The sequence below is a fragment of the Hemicordylus capensis genome, chromosome 2, assembly GCF_027244095.1.
Source record: "Hemicordylus capensis ecotype Gifberg chromosome 2, rHemCap1.1.pri, whole genome shotgun sequence".
Taxonomy (NCBI): domain Eukaryota; kingdom Metazoa; phylum Chordata; class Lepidosauria; order Squamata; family Cordylidae; genus Hemicordylus; species Hemicordylus capensis.
In genome coordinates, this window is record NC_069658.1 from 145,511,749 (window position 1) to 145,533,576 (window position 21,828).

At 40.9% G+C, this 21,828-nt stretch overlaps 1 protein-coding gene and 1 long non-coding RNA gene across 9 annotated transcripts in view; one reads left to right on the forward strand and one right to left on the reverse strand.

The window, feature by feature from the left end:
* LOC128345282 (uncharacterized) overlaps positions 1 to 21,828 on the forward strand; it is a 148,315-nt gene that overhangs the window by 77,848 nt on the left and 48,639 nt on the right. The gene's annotated exons all lie outside the window — the stretch shown is intronic.
* The window catches only part of PAX5 (paired box 5), a 316,792-nt gene that overhangs the window by 40,619 nt on the left and 254,345 nt on the right, over positions 1 to 21,828 (reverse strand). For all 8 annotated transcript variants that reach the window (XR_008316357.1, XR_008316358.1, XM_053297041.1 and 5 more), the window contains one exon: positions 19,009 to 19,110. Coding sequence is in view for 6 of the 8 variants with exons in the window: in XM_053297041.1 (XP_053153016.1) it covers positions 19,009 to 19,110 (102 nt within the window). In the remaining 2 variants the exon portion in view is untranslated. The remainder of the gene's footprint in view (positions 1 to 19,008; positions 19,111 to 21,828) is intronic.

Sequence of the window (21,828 nt, forward strand, 5' to 3'; positions counted from 1 at the left end):
CTTGCTAGAGCAGAATATAAGCGCCCACCTCAAGAGTGTTGAAAAACCATTTGTCACACTATTGGTTTATGAAGCAGAGCTGGGACGGAGAACAGTGGGATTGAAAAGAGCATGTGTCTCCTTCCACTCATATCTGTGTAATTCTAAATTCAATAAAGTCACACCTGTGTAAAAGTTATGTAAGGCAGGAGGAAAACAAAACACTGGCTCCCACTAGGAGTCTGCCTTGACTCCTGCATCTGAAAAGAGTAAGGTGCTTCCTGGCCTCTTTCAAGGTTTAAGCTACTAAATGCTGAGCTATTCCTAATATCATTTTTGATACTATGTTCATTTTCATGTACAGTTGTGCTCTGTTTTCTTTACTGGAAGCAGTTTAAGGATGTATTTCTTTGCAGGTTTAGGCTAGATGTTGAGCGTTCTCACTCATGAAGCTATTGCCTCTCTCGCTCTATTTTTGTGAACATTTTGATTATTGTTAATGGAGAAGAGAAATTTGTAATTTGAATTAACTTTCTGGTCATTTTACATTTGCATTAACATTCATTAAAATAAGAACATTTTTAAGCTCCATGTGTGAGAATGCACAGTTCCACAACAGAACAACTCTAACCATGACAATCAATTTTTTTATTACTGTTCTCAAGCTTATTATTTCTTCCTTAAACACCCACCCACACACACACCCCATACACGTGTTTCTGTGTGGCCTTTTGCATGTGTTATTCTTTTGACCTAGCAATTCAAACAAAAGGGTATTAGCCAGTATCTACTGTATTTTTAAGTGAACCCGGGGTTTGAATTTGATCATTTTCAGATCCCTTTAGTCGGGTAACTGCACACATAGACTTCATATAAAGGAAATTCATTTGTTCAGGGTCACTGCATGGTTTTTCATTAAAAACAAATTACCAATGTTCAGAAAGGACATCTGGGTTTCCAGAGTCCCATTAATGACTATATTTTCAGCATCACTATCCCGGACAGTCTATCCTTTCCTGTCACCCTCCGTTTAAAGCCCCGAGAGGACAATGAGAATGACAGTCGAGTGAAAGGCAAAGCATGAGGGATGAGGCCAAAACCTCAGTCCCCAGAGGAAAGAAGAAGGTACAAGTGAAATAAAAAAATATCCAGAGGGTAACAGGGGCCATTGTCTAAGCTTTTCCAATACAAGAACCAGAACAAATATTTAAATGAACAAGCCTGATTATTTAAGCATAACCTTAAGCATTTTCCAATTCAATTACAAAACACTACAAGTCTTCTGGGCAAGACAAGGTGAACGTTTAGAAAGTTTTAAAGCTGAAGCTACATGTGTAATTCCTTGATGAAAAATAAGAACTAGAAAGCAAACTGGATGTTGTGATTTTATGCGGCACAGAATGCATGAGTGCTTTGATACAATTTGCAAAGGGCAGTGTTTGTCAAGTGTGTGTATGAAATAGTGAACAGAGCACATACAAGTAAAATGCTGTGAACAGTATCCAGGTTTGCTGTTCCTGTCACATTACACTAACACATTTATATAGAAAGTCACACGTGACATCAACCTCTAACAGTAAAATATGCAGTGTGCTCCTCATACCAGTTGTGTTCATGTGGGCGTACTAATTTTTGATCCCTTCATGAGTTAGCAAATTTTATGAAACTTTCACTGTACACTGGTCATTGTTAAACTTATCTCATCGTGCATAAAACAAATCAGAAGGCCAGGAAAGAACTAACATAATATTCATGTTAAGGACAGGAGAAAGTTTGTTGTTGTTGTTTTAAATCATGGATAAAACTGCTGAAATCATTTCATGCACCAAAGGCATCTTTGAGTCACATGTTGCAGAGACAGAAACTCCCTATGCCACACAGCAAGCCACTCTAGAAACTGAGGGTTATATGTTACATTATGTGGTATGGTGATCTGTTATTCAAAATAAAAATGTTTTTTAAAATCCCACTTGGTCTGCGCAAGCTTTTGAGAGTGGCTTTTTGGATCCCAGCCCATGACTGCAGACTGTAAAACTCTTTTGAAGCCTAATATCTGGAGAATACCCTGTTTTCTAAAGGCCTTTTCATGCATTATACAGCAAAAAAATTTGGGTGTGCCACCAAATGTGCAATCAACAGGGAGCTGAGCCAATCCTGGCCCTCTAATTAGTGTATTTGTGCAATACATGGGTTTACAACACATGTTTGTCACTTTCACACATTGTATTTTAGATGTAGTTTTTGAAAGGTTTAGATGTATACTTAAAAACATAAGAACAGCCCTGCTGGATCACGCCCAAGGCTCATCTAGTCCAGCATCCTGTTTCACACAGTAGCCCACCAGATGCCTCTGGGAAGCCCACAGGCAAGAGGTGAGGTCATGCCCTCTCTCTTGCTGTTGTTCCTCTGTAACTGTTATTCAGAGGCATCCTGCCTCTGAGGCTGGAGGTGGCCTATAGTCAGACTATACTTAACACACACAATAAGTGAAGAGGCCCCAGCTCTAAGTATAAAAATGTCTATACTGAATTGTGATAATTTCTTCTTTGCATATTTTTTATCCATAGATCATGTGCAACCTTTATTTTTTCACTGAGACCAGCATCCAAGAAAATACATTCTTCTAATCTAATCTAATCTTATTGGCTCTCATTTTCTTTATAAAAATCCAGTGAATGACATCCAGATTAACTCTGCACTGATACAATGAACAAAGATGCACACCTACAAGAAGTTCATATAGCTGAGCAGTTGCTCAAGGTTGCTCAGTCTAGTGTGTTTTCAGTCCACTTGAGCAAGAGCAGACGGCTTCTTATTATTCTTTTTTCTAGGTAAACCACTCTGAGATCATTTTTGTTGAAATGTATATAAGTATATAAATAAGAGCAGTATGTCGTAAGTATGTGGCTTTGCATCATTTCCTGCAGCATATATGAAGAGATTTCACCAAATGAGGTGCACCACTGGTTCCACAAGGGCTCTTTGTTGAACCTTGTTGCAACACTATTCTGGAACTCAAGCTCCTGACTTAGCAGAACTAGCTAATGCAACATCTTTGCACTAGTGCAGCTTCAGCCTAGATGTCAGCCACAGGGGTGTAGCTATAATTGAGTGGATGGGCTCAAAGAACCTGGGCCCCGCAGCTCCTGAGGGCCCCCCCAGCTCTACCCCTCCCTATTTTCTTCATTATCTCACTCACTCCAAGGGGCCACTGGAGAGAGGGGCAGACACAGGCCCCTTCTCCCCTAGCTATGTCCCTGGTTAGCCAATGTGTCTGGGCATCCCAGTGCATCAAAATTAAAGTGACATCTAGGAATCTGTAATATTTTTTCCACCCTGCACATTGATGATGCTTGAAAATAATGCTTGTGCAATCATTTTAAAACATATATTAAATAACATCTTGACGTTTTCCCAACTTCATCAAGAAAGCTACGTCTCTCTTCCACTATCTTTATGCCTCCTTTCTGCTATCTTCTGCCATTTTGGGGGACACCAGGAATGCTACAGCTGAGTAGTTGCGTTAAATATTGTAAATCTCCTAGTCTTTATTCCGGTCATGAAGTACAATGTCAAGTTATGTTCTGTAATACAGATAAAAAGCTCAACAGTGATTATATTCCATAAATTAGATTGTTTAGGGCAACCTGCAACCTATATGTATTAATTAATTCTTTTTCAATGAATTAATCAGCAACACCAATCATCATCCAACAACTGAGCTTTAAATCATTATGCAATATCTGTTGCAGCTTCAGCCCTGCCCTCCACCAGTTCCAGGACCCTCTCCCATGTTATTTGCTGTTGGGCAAACCAAGGCCCCTAGAATAGCAAATGGGAGGTGCATTAAAACTGCCTGCTGTCATAAAAGATGTATCAGTATAATTAAAAAACTGTGATTTAGCCTTATTTCTACCATATAAAATTACAAGTACAAACTATGGACATGAACCTGCCAAAGCTGATTGATTGATTGATTGATTGATTAAGTGCCGTCAAGTCGGTGTCGACTCTTAGCAAACACATAGATTCTCTCCAGGATGATCTGTCTTCAACTTGGCCTTTAAGGTCTCTCAGTGGTGCATTCATTGCTGTCATAATCGAGTCCATCCACCTTGCTTCTGGTCGTCCTCTTCTCTTTCCTTCAACTTTCCCCAGCATTATTGACTTCTCAAAGGAGCTGGGTCTTCGCATAATGTGTCCCAAGTATGATAGTTTGAGCCTGGCCATTTGTGTCTTGAGTGAAAATTCTGGATTCATTTGTTCTATGATCCATTTTTTGTTTGTTTGCACCAAACAAACTTGTGCCAAAGTTAAACATGTTTAAATCCCATTTATTTCAATGGGAAGTAGTTAAATCATTTGATTAATTCTTGCACTAAGAACAATGGGGCTTAAACATACTTAACTTTGGCTGAACCTTGCCCAACATATTTTTATTTCATATAAAAAGTCCTATGTTGCCCATCTTTCTCAGAAGCCATAACTAATGCCTGAAACCATTTATATAAAAAAAAAATTAAAAACACAATCATTATCCTCTGCCCTTTGGCTGCAAGTGCAATCCAATACAGAGTTGAGCATTGTTAAGAATTTAGTTTATATGTAATCATCTTGGGGCTCTTTAGTGCTTTTCAGATTATTTCTATAATTATTATTCACTGTGGTCTTTCTTTCTTTCTTTCTTTCTTTCTTTCTTTCTTTCTTTCTTTCTTTCTTTCTGGATTGTCTGTAAATAACTTATGCTGCTTTGCACATTTGGAAATGTGATCTGTAGATATTTCAAATAAATGATGAAATTCTTTAAGGTTGTTCACACGACCTTTTGCTGGGCTGGGTAGGGCGGGCGAGGGGAAGGCAGGAGAGCACCTAACTTCCCCTGAGATGATCCAACATCAGTCCCAGCCACATGGCTTGCGCACCCACATGGCCAGTGCTGCCATGAGCCATGCAGCTTTTCGGCCTCCAGATATCCCACAATGCACCACTCAATGAGTGCAGTACATTGCAGGATTCTCCCGTGAGTTGAGTGCTCTAGGCAACCGGCTCTGTGTCTGCTTGGGCTGCGTGGAGGCGGCACCAGGATTGGCCTCGATCCCAGTGCTTTGCACAATATGAAGCTCTGTCACTGATTTCAACACCTCTGCAATTCTCCCACCAATAAAATTGCAGACAGTGGCATGATAGATATAGGATTCCCACACACACAGAATATATACATAAGAAATACATAATCCTCTGTTCATGGAGTGCACTTTACTAAACTGAAGCTTGATTCTCAAATCACAGTACCAGGGTCTACATCAATAGAGCAGCTATTAGCAAATGTTCGGTCCTCAGTGAGCCCTTTTCACATCAGTTTGCCTACTAAATGCTTCAATTCATGTGTTATTAACCCCTTTTTTATTTTCCAAGAATGCTAGACTGCATTTTAAGATATGCTTTCATTATATGTGAAGTACCCATCTGACCTATTAGGTTTACCAGGACAAACTAAGTGTATCTTAGAATGTTCCAAAACGTGTTCAAAGTACACACGAGCTTTTTACAGTGTATTGCAAGAGAAAATCAATAATGGTGCACAAACTGTCTGCCATTACTGGTCTTATCATTTAGAAACCCTCAATAGGCTCCCAAAGAACACCAGAGTCCATCAGAACACAGATTGTAAAACATTGGTTTACAGCCTAGATCTCTCATAGCCTTGTTATCTCTTCCACTACACAGTATCTTCTATATTTTAAAGACAATTTATCCCATCTATGTACTCTGATTGAACTACTAGCATAACTGATGTGCAGAGGCAAATCTATTGCTTTGTTCTTTATGGTTCATTGAATTAATCTCTTTGACCATTCTTGCCTTCTGTGTTCTCAGTAAAATACAAAAAGCATACAAAATGTGGAACATTTCTGTGGGACATATTCAGTGAATCCATAAAAAATGCATCCTCAAACCTTGTTAACCTATAATAGAACTCATGCTTTTACATATCCATCCATGAAATGGTTTGACAGTTTCAGCGTTGAAATAAGAGTGACAGAATAGAATGCTAGGGCTGGAAGTGATCTGAAGATTATCTAGAACTATTCCCTCTCCTAAGGAGAGAGCTTCTATAAGTTTCCTCAGATCCACACCAAGCATTAACACAATCAGCACAACACAGATAAAATCTGCATCTTCCAAAATATAGCTTGCCTCAAAGCCAAAGCAGGAGTGAACAAGTGCCACAAAATGGTCTGTTGGATTTTTAAACAATCTGTCCAGTGCAAAATACTTTCCTGTTTAAAGACAATAAAACTGCAATACACACATCATAAAGGCAGCACTGTGGAAGTTGCATCCCTGTAGTTTCTTCTCACAGCGCTCCCAAAAATAAAGCATGCATGAAAAAACTATGTGGGTTGGGCCAATGATGTGGTTCTCTCCATGTGGATATCACCCTCCATGCAGCTGACTCCCACTAGTAATACATATAAGCCCTTATCTAATTGGTCACCTGGCTCACACTGTTGCTTCCCACACTAGTGCTGCACCTCCACCAGATGGGAAGTATGCATATGATACAGGCAAACCACATAATAGGCATGTTTACAGAATACAGATTATCAACAAGAGTGTATGAACGGTCCATGCAGAATCAAGCCAAGAGTTTGTCTAACCAAGCTCTGTCTCCAACAAGATCCCTTGGAAGATCAGAAGTAAAGCAAGACAGAGACAGCCATTCTCTGCTGCTTACTGGTGCCTTTGGTAAAAAAATGTATTTGGTAGCCTTACTAGCAGAAATATGTGCCTTACATGAACCAGGTAACACTTATTTATTATATATTATTTACATCCATTTACCATTGGTAAGCCTGAAAGAAGGTAAAGGCTACTTGCTCAAGATCTGTTTGAAATATTATAAATTATTGCTCCTGAAAAAGGCCTCAGGCTGAAATGCATAGGGCTTCAATAAATGCTTCACAGCACCGTGCGACTTTGTTTCCCTTTTTCCTTGTCTGGTTGGGTGTTTCCTGTTTTGTTCATCTTCAATATGAGATGGATTTATTGATTTATTGATTTATTTACACAGACAGGTGTTATTGACTGGTTTGTTTTATCCAGACATCGAGTCCATCCCAAGGACCTGGGATGGCTGAATTTTATTATCAATATTGTTGCTGTTATTATAGATATCGTCGCAGAATATAGGCTGTTCCCAGTAAAGTTGCTTTTTGTAATTGGCTAATGGTGATTTCTGTGGCCCCTATGGTGTTGAGGTGCCCTTCAAGTTCTTTTGGAATTGCACCTAGGGTGCCAATTGCCACTGGGATTATTTTGGTCTTCTTCTGCCACAGCCTTTCAATTTCAATTTGTAGATCTTTGTATTTGGTGATATTTTTTTTTCTATTTATTTTTTTCTATTCTGCTATCCCCTGGTATTGCTATGTTGATTATTTTGACTTGTTTTTCTCGACTACAGTTATATCTGGTGTATTGTGTGGCAGATGTTTGTCTGTTTGTAGTCAGATGTCCCATACTATTCTTGCATCTTCATTTTCTTCAACTTTTTCAATTGTATTGTCCCACCAATTTTTGGCTACAGGTAGCTTGTATTTTTTGCAGATGTTCCAGTGTATCATTCCTGCTACCTTGTCATGCCTTTGTTTGTAGTCAGTCTGTGCGATCTTTTTACAACAGCTGATTAGGTGGTCCACTGTTTCATCTGCTTCTTTACAAAGGCGGCACTTGCTGTTTGTTGTTGACTTTTCTACTTTTGTTCTTATTGCATTTGTTCTTAGTGCCTGTTCTTGTGCAGCCAATATAAGACCCTCTGTTTCTTTCTTCAAGTTGCCATTCTTAAGCCATTGCCAGGTCTTGGTGATGTCTGATTTTCCACTTATATTGTGCAAATATTGACCAGGGAGTGGCTTATTTTTCCATTTTTCTGCTCAGTTTTTGACTTGTTCTTTCGTGTAGACCTGCTTTGCTTTATTGGCATTGAATAGTTTCTCGTTATTGACCATTTGAAGTGCATCTTCTTCACTGTCCTTTATATATTTTTCAAGGCCTCTTTTCTCCTCCTCTACTGTTTGATGGACTTGCAGCATTCTTCTTCCACCTGAGCTGCGAGGGGGGTAGCCTATCTACATCACTGCAGGGGTGCAGAGCATGATTGATGGTCATGATTTTCCTGGTCTTACAATCTAGCGTCCCTAGCTCTGCCTGGGTCCAGTCTGTTATTCCTGCAGTGTATCTGATAACAGGTATAGCCCGGGTATTTATGGCATGTATGGTGTTCCCGCCATTGAGTTTGGACTTTAGGATTTTTCTAACTCTCCTGATGTATTCACTTCCAATTTTTCTTTTAACTTCAATGTGTGCAATGTTATCAACCTGGAGTATGCCCAAGTATTTGTCATGTTCTTTCTCTTCCAGGTTCTTGATCTTGCTTCCATTGGGCAGTTCTATTCCTTCTGTTTTTGTTATTTTTCCTCTGTTCATTATTAATGCAGCACACTTGTCTAGTCCTAACTCCATTGCTATATCGCTACTAAATATACAGACAGTGTTTAGCAGTGATTCGATTTCTGACTGGGACTTTCCATACAACTTCAGATCGTCCATGTACAGCAGATGGTTGATTTGACTTGATGTTTTAGATGTTTGGTATCCGAGGCCTGTTTTGTTTAGTATTTGTGAAAGTGGAGTCATGGCGATTACAAACAACAGAGGGGATAGTGAGTCCCCTTGGAAAATACCTCTTCTAATGCTAACTTGTCCAAGTGTCTCGCCATTGATTGTTAACTGTGTACTCCATATGCTCATTGCTTTTTTTATAAATATCTGAATGTTTTTGCTGACACTAGTTGTTTCTAAACATTTTAATATCCATGTGTGAGGCAATGAATCGAAGGCTTTCTTGTAGTCAATGTTAGAGGTTGTTGATTTTTACCCACAATAGGTAAAACAGAAGAGCACTAAGGAATGAGCACACACTCCAGTTACAGAGTAGGTAGCAGAGGATGGTTTAGATATTGCAGCTATTTAGAGAAAACACATGGAGATCCTTGTATGACTAAACACTAAATATTTATTGGTTAAATATACTTTGATAGGAAAGACCTATCTCTAATCTAAAGGACTACATAATGGATAGGTAAGGAGAGAGATCAAGATCTTTCCATCTGCTCTCTAGGAGGAAAGGAAGAATTGTGACTCAGCACAGGAAGTGCTGCAGAGTCAGTTCATGGGTCATAGAGTAGGGACAGATAGGGAGACCCTGACTCACTGTCTCTACTCCCAATGCCCCTAGTGGTCATTAGGACAGTTGGTGCAAAAGGTCGATGCACTGGAAGTTCATCTCCAACAGTCTATGCATGCAACATTTAGATTAGTTTTTCTTCTCTTGCAATTTTCTAAAATCATTTTGTCAATCAGCAGCTGGTCTTTTGTACCTCTGGTGTTCGGGCAATTTCCTTTCTGTTCAACTGGAAGCTGTTTGTTAGTTAACAAGTGTCGCATTACTTCATCTGCTATTATTCCAGTTAATAATTTGGACATGGTTGGCAGGCAGGTTATCAGTCTATAATTACTTGGAACTGCACCTTTTGCTGGGTCTTTCATGATGAGATGAGTTTTCCCAGTTGTTAGCCATTGTTCAATATCACCTCCTTGCAAAATGTGATTGAACTGTTTTGATAGTTGTTTATGAAGGCTTGTTAGGTGTTTAAGCCAAAAGCCATGCAGTTCATCGTCGCCTGGTGCAGTCCAATTTTTAATTTTCTTTGCTCTTTCACTGATTAATTTTGGTGTTATTATTAGATCTTGCATTTATTGGTTACAATTTTTGACCTCTTTCATCCAGCCTGCTTTTTTATTATAATCTATTGGATTGTCCCATAATTTTCCCCAGAATTGCACTGTTTCTTCTTTATTTGGTGTTTCTACGTTTCTTGCAGTTTCTCCTTCTAGGCTTTGGTAGACACATCTCTGATTCGACTGGAATTGGAGATTCTGCCTGTGTTGTATAATTCTGGCTTCGTATCTGCTAGTCTTCTTTGACACTGTTATTATTATTTATTATTATTATTATTATTATTACACAGTCAGACAGGTGTTATTGACTGGTTTGTTTTATCCAGACATCAAGTCCTTCCCAAGGACCTGGGATGGCTGAATTTTATTATCAATGTTGCTGTTATAGATATCGTCGCAGAATATAGGCTGTTCCCAGTAAAGTTGCTTTTTGTAATTGGCTGATGGTGATTTCTGTGGCCCCTATGGTGTTGAGGTGCTCTTCAAGTTCTTTTGGAATTGCACCTAGGGTGCCAATTACCACTGGGATTATTTTGGTCTTCTTCTGCCACAGCCTTTCAATTTCAATTTGTAGATCTTTTTATTTTGTGATTTTTTTCTATTTCTTTTTCTTCTGTTCTGCTATCCCCTGGTATTGCTATGTCAGTTATTTTAACTTGTTTTTCTTTCTTCTCGACTACAGTTATATCTGGTGTATTGTGTGGCAGATGTTTGTCTGTTTGTAGTCGGAAGTCCCATAATATTTTTACATCTTCATTTTCTTCAACTTTTTCAATTTTATGCTCCCACCAATGTTTGGCTACAGGTAGCTTGTATTTTTTGCAGATGTTCCAGTATGATGATGATGATGATGATGATGATGATGATGATTTATATACCGCCCTTCCAAAAATGGCTCAGGGCGATTTACACAGAGAAATAACAAATAAATAAGATGGAACCCTGTCCCCAAAGGGCTCACAATGCTTGGCCTGGACCCCTTGGAAGGATTGGGCCCAGCCGACACCTGGGAACTACTGACTGGGTGGAGGTGGGCCTCCTCTCCTTACCATGGCAACAGACATGGATTTCTTTCATTCTCGGGCCAGCAGCAGCAGCAACCGCATTCTAACCAGTGGCTGCTATCCATCGTGTTTCCCCCAAAAATGTCCCATGTAGTTACATGATTGCCACCATGGTAGGGAAGGGGGCCCACCCAGGTAGGAAGGGGCTCACCAGAGGCCATGTTGCCAAAGGCCCCCCCCAAACCTAGAGCATGCCATGACAATATGATTATCTTATTAGTACCAGATAACTTCATTTATTTCTTATAGTTATATCTATAATTCTTGCATGTAAAATTATAATTAACATGTATAATTTGAATTAGTATGAGTCACTACTACTGTATCTTTATCCCACCCTGCCAGCTAAGAGCTGCATACAAGGTTCTCTTCATATTATTCCCACCACAACCAATAGGGTAGAGTTAGACTAAGAGAGTATTAATATTACTAAATTATTAAATTAATATCTTGCTTTTTGAGGGGGCGGGAAAACCCATACACCCAAAGAGGCACACAATATAAACCACAAAAATCAATAAAATAAATAATCAATAAAACACAATAAATCATGAGACACCAACTGTGAAAAACAGTCCCACATATTTTTTGTTTTTTAAAATAACAGCAGGGGACTCCCCCACACATAACATAGACTACTCAGCCACCAAAGGCTAATCTAAAAATATGGGTCTTTCTGAGTCAACAAAAAGTGGCCATTGAGGGTAGTAAACAGGTCTGCAGGGGGAAGGAGTTCCACAATTTAGGCACCACTGCTGAGAAGGCCCTGTCCTGAATCACCCTTTGCACATAGGACACCAGCAGCCCTCAATCAGGATACCTTCCAAAGATCTAAGTGCTCAGGCAATGCTCATTCCCCAAACAGTTTAAAGGTACAAACTAGCACTTTGAATTGTGCCAAGAAAGAAATTGAGAATCAGTGTAGATGGTAGAAGAAGAGAGTCACATGCTCTAGTTAGCCCCTGCGCTCTGCTGTTTCTGAACACTTTTCAAGGGGCAGCCCCACACAGTGGCTGGGTTCAGTCATAACACAAAACCAGAGTTAAATGGGGCAGAGGTTGGAACTCCAGTATTTCTTTATTCAGGAACCCATGGTCTTGGGCCAAAAGCGACCCGCGGTTTGCCTTGCCAAACTCCAAATTTGAACCTTTGGTTTGCACAAAGGTTTGCCGCCAAGACCTGAGGTTTGGTCACCAAAGCGTTACATCCAAACCTGGATGCCCCCATAACCATAGTTTTCGTGCCAATTTTCGAACTGCAGTAATAGAGGTGGGGGCACAGACATGCTCGATATCACGGCCCCTCCATGCCTGTGGCACTTCTCACTGACTGCCTCTCCCAGTATCAGCCCCACCCGTCCTGTCACCCTCACAGCTATGGAGTTGCCAAGCAACAAGGACGCTGCCATGTCATATCCCTGGCTTGTCAGCCTGTCAAGCAGCACAGTCACACAGAGGCATTCCCTCTTCCCACTCTGCTCCTCGCTCCCTGCACCTGACAAGCAGAAGGGAAAGCAGACAGGACTACTGGACAGACACAAAGTGCTTAGCAACCTGAGAAGGAAGCAACAATGATGCATGATTTTTTACAAGCACAAACAATCCAGGTGGCAACATAAGCAGGATACCCCATCACAGCACCAGAATAGGAACATATGGCTGGGGGTGGGGGCGGTGCCTGGGATCTGGTTTAAAAGACAACCCCAACCAGCAGGAACAGTACTGCCAACAAAGAGAGGGGAGATTCCTCATGTGATCATGATGGATGCTGATCCCGAGCGAACTGCTCACTCTTGAGAGTGCCAGGCCATGGAAACACCACCTCACAACTCATGAGAAGGACCATCAGAAAGAAGGGGATGGGAGAGAATTGCCAAGCAAATTCTCTAATGATGCCTGACAGCAAAACATCCCCTTCTCCAATGGATCACTCTCTCACAAGCGTGACAGGCCATTGGGACTCTAAATCAAGCCAGGCTGTTCTATGGAGGAAAGCTGCGGGGATGGGTATCCCCAGTAGACTGGCCCTCCAGAAGGGCAAGTCCACCGGCAGCAAGCTGCCGAGGCACCTGGAATTCAGTTTGGTCTGCATGGACTGCTTTGCCAGAGCGATCCCTCACAAAAGCATCCTAGGTCATGGCAGCACAGACACACACACCCTGGATCCTTTGCTCACCCTCGTCTACATATCATTCAATTTCTAAACCACCCTTCCCCTCCTGGGAATTCATCATGTTCATTTCTCTTCCCAGAGTAACAGATAAATAGTGCCCCCTGGTCCCCCCCGCCAAATCATGCTTGTGCAGGACTATTTGGGTAGGGGGCGGTGGTGCCATCGGTGTCAGAAGAAGCACTGACACGGCATGGCATTTAAAGGAATTTGAATGCCCTTTCCATGCCTAGGAGGGGCGGACTGCTTCAAAAAGGCACAATCGCACTCGGCACATCCCCTTCAAGATCACGGCCAATTGCTCCTGCTCTGCTGACATGTGCTGATGCTTTTCCCACAGTCTGGCCATGGAACCTGCTGGGATAGGCCTCGGCGACTGGGCAGCATGGAGGGGCTCCCCTCTCCTGGAACTGGAGGTTGCCAGACCATGGCTGGATAAATGTCTGTGACAGTTTAATATTGAAACTTCAGGTTTGCCAACCTCCAGTTTCTTGTTACATCTGTACCCAGCCAGAGTGTGTTACAGTAGTCGCGCCTCGAAGTGACCAGAGATAGTGACTGACTGACCCAAGGGTTTTGAACCTGGCTCTCCCTGGCCTTAATCTGGCACTTTAATTAGGGGTATGCACAGAACTGGTTAGGGGTGTGCACGCAACTGGTTCCGTGCACATCCGAGAGGAGGGAGGGGTCTCTTTAAGGTGGAGGGAGGGTGCTCTTACCTCCCCTGCCGCGCTTCCCCCTCCAGCACTGCATTAAAAATTGCTGGCACGGGGCAGCTGTATTCCCTCTTGCCGCCCCAGTCAGCATAATACTGGAAGTGGCAGTGCTGCAATCGCAGGGGTTCCAAACCTGTTCGGCGTCCGAAGAACAGAACGCCGGACAGGTTAATGCACATCCCTAACTTTAATCACTATACCACATTGGTTTTTACTAGGCTCCTTAGCCACTGAGGGTTTCATGTATGGATTCAGATTTATATCATATTAAACGATCTGCTTACTAAATCACACAACACATTTCATATTGTTTCCTGAGTGTATGCTTCTGCAGATCAATTTAGACATCACTCTCCTAAGTGGAAGCTGCAGGAAAGTCCTTTTCTCATGCCAACAGTACATTTGGGGATAGCAACATCCCTGCAGTGTGTACAGTTCTTAGCATAAGTAGTAGCTGCATGTCAGTACCACTGCCACCAGGAGCATGCAGTGACTAAAGCACTCTCTGAACTGTTTAAATATTATTCTCACTGCATTGGCACGAGTGCAAGCTTTTGTGTGGCCCGCATGCAAACATTTAAACTGGCCTAAATTCACTCCCTGTTGGCCACAATAAGCTCTATAAGCCCTAAATAATTCATACCAGTTCCATGTGATAGATACTTGCTTAGCTTGTGTGTTATATCCAGACCAATTCCTGATGGGGATTCTGTTAAATGCTTTCTGATATTAATCCAGCTTCTCATCTCCTGGCTATGGCACATCTGGTTCCAAACCAGCAGCCTCCCAGCTCTGACCTGTCTTAAACAAACCCTGCTTTCAGGTTACCTAGCACATACATTATGAATCCTTTGGCTAATCCTATACAAATTGAAAAGCTGCCGTGTATGTGTCTCTATCTGCCCACTGTAGCACTTTTCAGGACATGACCATGCTGTATGACAACATCAAAAAACATGAAAGAGCAATTTCTTCGCTCGTTTCTTATCTTGTATTTCTTCCTCGCATGTTAGATAATTATAGCCATAATTCATGGCTAATTATTAAAGGGTTTATCATAACCACTTTTTGTGTGCATATGCTCTGCAAATTATTACAGGAGATGGTATGTGTAGAAGTGAGTCTCTGAGAATTGGTGAAATGAATTCTCTCTGTATAAATGTCAGGACAGAATAATTCAGTCATATCAGAGTACAAACACTGATGTGTGTGTAATAAAGCTGATCTGTCGGCTGTTTCAGAGCCAAATCATAAAAGAATGCCTGCATTCATAAGAGGCTTCTGAAACTGGCCCTCCAAATGATAAGAGACAAGAGAAGATCAAGAAGTTATTTTGGATGCTAGTTAGCAAAGCCTAGTTTAAACAAACACGAGAGCTTTAAAAGAACTGCAGATAACCTTCACCTTTCTGGAGCAGAAGGTTGTTGCTAAATGATGAATTGAGAGAAACATAGATCTGTGTGGCTGTGTGGTGTTAAAAACAAAGTCTGTTATGAAAAATTAAAACAATAAAGACTGGTTCAAGCCAGTTCGTATTAAGTTTTTTTAAAGAGTGTGACATTTTAAATTTGAATTCTTGCTTATGGACACCAAACTACTTGAAATAATTCCTTAAACAACACCAACAGAGCATATACACAGACCTACTATCCAGAACCACATCATCATACCTAGACGCCAATCTTGTTTATTCCAGCAACACTGTCACTTCGATCTAACAATATCAGACATTCTTTCAAAGACTCATTCAGTTCAGTGCCTACTATTATCATATGTGCCATCATGTAAAAGTAATGCCCTTAAGTGGTTTACATTAGGGACAAAAAGGATACACTCTTTATAAAGGAATGCATGGACTTAAACCAAACATGAGAACATTCAGAAACCTGTAAGGGAGCTATAAATGAGCCCACTTCATCCACAAAAGCATATGCTACAAATATATTCATTAGTCTTTAAAGTGCCATGAGAGACTCTGAATTTGGTTCACTCTGAGAACCAAATTCTCTCCAAAGCTATTTTTGGAAGCAGAAGAAGACACAAGGAACTCCAAACACAGAACTACCACAGAATGACCTCCAGTTTCCCTGGACTTCTTTCCTTAAGGTCATTGGCCAACATGTTGTGCAGCATACCACATGTGGGGAGGAGTTGTGCTAGCACAAAGCTGTTAAACTAGCCAGTTGCTCTATGTCTGGACCTTGTCTTACAGATGAGTGTTGCACAACTGCAAGCCTGCTTGTGGTTGTGCAACAACTGTACAACTGCGGCATGCCTCATTTGTAGCAATGGGAACTTTTGCACAAGAACACTATGGTGCAATCGCACTCCTGCACAAATCTTGTTTTAGCACAACTACAACATCCTCTTGCACTAAAGCAGCAGCAGGACTTGTTCAGCATGAAGTACATTGCACAACATATTGGCCACTATATCTAAACAGAGAAATTTCCATGTACAACTGGAGGAATTCACTGACAAATCCAATTACCTTTTTTCAGGTTTTGAATAAGGATTATAGGTTGTTTTCTCAATGCAAAAAATAACACATTACAAGCTCCAAAAGCTCATTAGGTTTGTTGGAGGGGGTGTGTGTGTGTGTGTGTGTTTTGTTTTGTGTTTGCTGTTTGCTTTATATTTTAAATGCAATGCACCATGTTAAATGGCCAATCATTTTTAAAACTCAGGAGAGTTTCAAGAGTAATTTACAAAGTGGCAAAGGAATAGATTTTGGATTTTTTTTAAAGGTTAAAAAATCACACAGGGTCAAACAAAACATGATGTCAGAGATGTGTGGATGCATCTCTGGCACACATCTTTCTTTCTCTTTGCTAAAAGCAGCTTCCAGGAGAGCCTGATTTGGATCAAGGCTGTGGATGGGAGTTAAATCTTCTCTCCTCTAACATGACCTCAATTCAAACCATCCTTCTGAAGCCGCTATTTGCCACAGAAGGGGAAACATACAAACACAATGAAGAAATGATTGCACTGGCTGACATTCCTACTAAGAGTGTGGAGGTACTTCTTTTGAAGTGCCTCCACAGAATTAAATAATCTGGGGTCCTTCTGCACATGCAGGGGGGACAATCTTTGTGGTTTTCCCCTAGAAATGCTGTTTAACATCCCTAAATATGTCCTTTAGGGTCACTTAGCCCTTAGGGACATATTTAGCAGTGTTACAGGAGAGCTTGGCTAAAATCACACCTCTTGCCCACACAATAGAACTCTGGATTACTAAACACTGTGGAAGTGCTTAGCACACAGCACCTCTGTACCATTAAGGAAAATGTCAGCCATAGTCTGTAACTTTTACTGATTTTTTGGAACTTGTTCTTTTGGCTGGTCTTTTACTATAATAAACTTGAATTTAATTTAATTACAAACACTGTTCCGGCTCCTGTATGTTTTCCTCTCTGTGGCTAAGAGCATCTTGGGGTGCATGTAGGTGTGATTTGCACTGGGGAATAGGCTCAAGGGAAAAATATTTTTTTTAAATCTTCCACCGACCCACCATCCAACAACTCCAGTCCAAACTGAATCCTTCAGTGACTATTTTTAGCAAAAGAAAATAAACAATGTTACACATATATTCACACCTTTCCAATACTACATCTAGTTTGGTCCTGATCCTGAATGGGCAAGATTTCTTAGACATTCCTAAAGAATCAGAATTGTGGCCATTCTTTGCTCTATGTTTATGAATTGTATATTGATTGTGAGAAGACACAAGCCCTATTCAGACATTATATTGTACCAGCATTCAGATCTTTGTGCACAGGAACATGTTTGTGTGTGAATTTATTTTATTTATATTTATATTCAGCCTTTCATGCTAAGACCCCAGGGCAGTGAACAAGAAGATAAAAACAATTCAGTAAAAACACAGAAACAGAGCAAATACAGGTGAACGTTTAAAAAGAGCAAAGGACAGTTCATTGGCCAAAGGTCTGGATAAAAAGGCAGTCTTCACTTTCCTAGTTGTACTATGATGGGACATGCATTCATATTTTTTTAAAAGAACATAGGTACAGGAGGGATAGCTCCTCCAAATTTTTGTGAAATTTTACCACTCTCCACTTCATGGAGGAGAAGTCTATCAACAGCTACTAGTCAGAGGGCTATAGGGCACCTCCAGCCTCGGAGGTGGGATGCCTCTGAGTACCAGTTGCAGGGAAATAACAGCAAGAGAGAGGGCATGCCCTCAGCTCCTGCCTGTAGGCTCCCTGTGGCATCTGCTAAGCCACTGTGTGAAATAGGATGCTGGACTAGATGGGCCTTGGGCCTGATCCAGCAAGGCTATTCTTATGTTCTTAAATGTAACACCTTTCTTAAAACAGATCCTTGTACCACTTAACTACAGTTCTAAATTCAAGAGAAATAATTCACCAGAACCTAATATTACCAAAGGATATCTGCCCAATGGCCAATCTGCATTGCAGTGTTAAGGTCTGATGATACAAAGTGCTGAGTGTCTTTTTAAAAAGAGTGCTAAAATTTCCAACTTTCCCCAATTTCAGAAGAATTTGAAAGCTCTGCTTTTGGCAGAGGGCATTCAGTACTTCTTGTAATCATAGCCAGCTTGAGACACCATTACTTCAAAACAGCCCAGAAATGGTTGATTTCTTTTAAAGAAGATATAATAAAGAGCAAAGGTGAATATCGGGGAACATTAGGTGATTCACTGGAGACATTAATGGCTAAGATCTCATGTGTGAAAAGCCTTGGATGAGATAATTTGCAGGCACCCATATTAAGCAGTGTAATTTCAAACTATGAAATTCCACTGGCACGATTGCTAAAAATGCTTATGGCTAAGTTAATTAAAATGATTCACATGACAAAAATTCAGAGAAGCGAGGTAAGTCTGAGATTAACCTTATGTACATTTTATCATGTGTATCCAACAGCCATGCAGCAGAACCAGAAATCTCTTTTTCCGTGTATTTTGATGAAATAAATTCTCTTACTATCCAATCCACAATTCTGGTTAAACCAAGGGATGTGGATTTAAGTTTGCTGCTGTTTTCAAACAGGCTAAATCAGCTTGAACCTAAGTGCTTTTGCTTAGCTGAGTTATGGATCAGTACCGTGGGTGAAGTTGTGAGACAGAGAGAGAGGCAGTTGTTTAGTTTGCCTTGTTTTACATCTCTTCATCCTTTCATCATCACAACTCTGTCTGCTGCTGGCATAAAAACAGAGCACAAGGGAAATATTTGGCTCTGCTGCTAAAAGATGCTGCTGCTTCCTTTTTTATTTTTATTTTTTTCCTGAAAACTCACCAGGCACCATCCCTGTCAGCGTTGGAGCAGAGTAGCTGCCCTGTCCAGCAGGGGGGACGTGTGGAGGGTATCCAGGGAGGGTTGTGCTTGCCAAATCACGACCTGAAGAATCAAACCAACAAATCACCATGTGAGCATTCACAACAACTAGACATGTTTTTACATTTCCCTTAACACCCAGAACACAGGCCATGCATTTGTCATAACTGTACTGCGAATACCAAAGTGGGATGTTTTCCCCCAGCCTTCGCTTTGGCAGGAATGAGAAAGATTCCCCTTTCCTTATAAGCTGCCACAACATAAGAGACAGAGAGTAATGGCACACAGCACTACAAACACACTAGCTGCAAGCCAGTTTTGTACTCAACTTGTCCTCACTTATTCTCAAGTTTCTTTGCGAGTCCAATTTGTCGAATAAACTGATTGAACATAAAAGCAAAGCATTTCACAGACAGAAAGTGAAATGGTCTAAAGTGCTCTCAGCTAATTGGGTCTCTTTAAATATGCACAAGAAGTGCAGATGGGAAGCCTGATAACTCATTGCAAAATTAGGTACATAAGCACAATTTTTGTATGGATTCATCTCCTACATACAGATGAGTAAAAGGAGTTTCACCAAAATATGCCCAGTTCACAGAATCTTGTCTGAGTACACACACCAAGAGGAGTTCGTACCCATTTGTGAATAGAGAAACCATGTGCTTACAACTCAGGGGCTCACATTCTGACTAACAAAGTGCTTATGTAACAAGCAAAGTTGCATTACTGCAAAAATATAACATAGTTAAACTAAAAAATAGGGATACTCAAAATTGCACTATAGCACTCCTGTGCAAAAAATTCCCCTTAAAAACAAACAAGGCATGCCGCAGATGCAAAACTAGTCTGGAATGCAAGCTCTAGACTCAGCACAAGTAGCTAGCACAACAGATTTACACTAGTGCAACATCCTTCCACAAGCGCTTCATTAGGATGTCAATCACTGATTCCAATAAGCTGTTTTGAAAAAGACATTGATGTTAGGTTGTTGTGCAAGAAGAGTGGATAATAAAAATTAAATTGTGGAGAGCACAGGCTGCTTCTATGCCATTCATATCCCAACAATAACTTCCTATATAATCTGACCAATCTGCCATCCTAATCATACTTATGAACTTTCCACACACATACCTTGGGAAAGTGACCTTGGGCTGGGCCAGTCTAGGCCTGATTTTGTGATATGATGTAGAATATTGCTTAGGTATATCAGGAGGGTACCCAGTGGATCAAAATCATCATTGTAGTAACTATTGATCAAATAGTTTTGAATCATGGGACTTACAGGATTACCAACACACAGGGATGTGCGTTGCATTGAACTCATAATTCAGTCTGAGGCTATGCAAGCTCTATCAGAACATTTTTTTCGAAATGATTCCAGAGAAAAATGCCTTTGATATAGGAAATATCATACCACATCATATCAGTATGGTAGAGAATAGAATCAGAGAGTGGGGATGAGGCTTCCCTTTAATAAAGAACCAGCAGCTTTGGAGAAACTGGTTGCCTTCCAGAAGTGGCAGCATTTGAAAATGCCTCTTTTCTTTGCTTGATGCCACCCTATAATGCAGCAGAATCCAGTGGCTGTTGCTGGTATTTGTCTTGTGTTTCTTTTTAAATTGTGAGCCCTTTGGGGACAGGGGACTATCTTCTTGATGTATTATATATTTTTCTATGTAAACCGCTTTGAGAACTTTGGTTGACGAGCGGTATATAAATATTATAGTAGTAGTAGAAAAGGAAGCAACATCATGGTGTTGTGCCCTTTTACTGGTGCATTACTGGGGGGCGGGGTTGTGACATAGGGCATGGCCATTCCCACCCACCCCAGTAATGCACCAGGAAAGGTTTGTAACATAGTGATGTTGCTCCTTACCTGGTGAATCATAGGGCTGCACCAGGCAAGGAAAGGCAGCGTTTTGTGATATCGCTGCTGCTGCTGCTGGAAGGCAACAAGTTTCTTCAAAGAAGTCAGCTCTTTGCTAAAGGCAAGCCCACTTCCCCACCCCCACCCCCATCCTGATGCATCAAGCTGATAGCAGGTATTTGCACAATGCAGTCCTGACCATCTTCTGCATTGTTAGCATGATGCGAGAATGGCCAAGATAAAGATTGGGCCAATAATTTGGCTCATATGCAGCACAGTTACCAAGGCCTTTTTGTCTACATGTGTAAACTCTCACCTCATGAGAAGTAGGTACTGTGCTACATGCATATCTTATTTGTCTATTTTAGAAGAAAAATGCAAAATTATCATGACTTACAATATCACAAATTCAACAGTTTACAACATAATCAAAAAGTTTCAATAATATCACTAATCCATCATTCTTCTCAGGGTCAACTCCAGGTTTCAGGGGGCTCCTAGCAAACTGCCCAACACAGGCCCCCTCCTACCTGAGTGGGTCTTGAAACATAGACTCCAACTGACTCTATTCACCAAGGACAGTCCCTATTTTCTGGAATGTGTCCATGGTAAATCACCATCCCTGTTTTAGCCTCTTGCGGAGTCTTTGTTCATTTTTTTAAAATGTTATTTTCTAGAGTTGTCATTCTTTAAGATTCAGCTCCCACCCCCAGCGTCTCTAGAAATTAAATCTCCAAGTGTGTGAGTGGAGCGACCATGTCTTTTGTGCACCTGCATGTGAACTGGTGCACAAGACGAAGGCACTACCCAGTACACAGCATATAGTGGGTGGAATTCAGTCTTTGACAATGTGTAATAGTGGCTGGGGGCTTGCACAGAAAATATTGGGAAGTGTAGTTCTTCTCAGAGATATC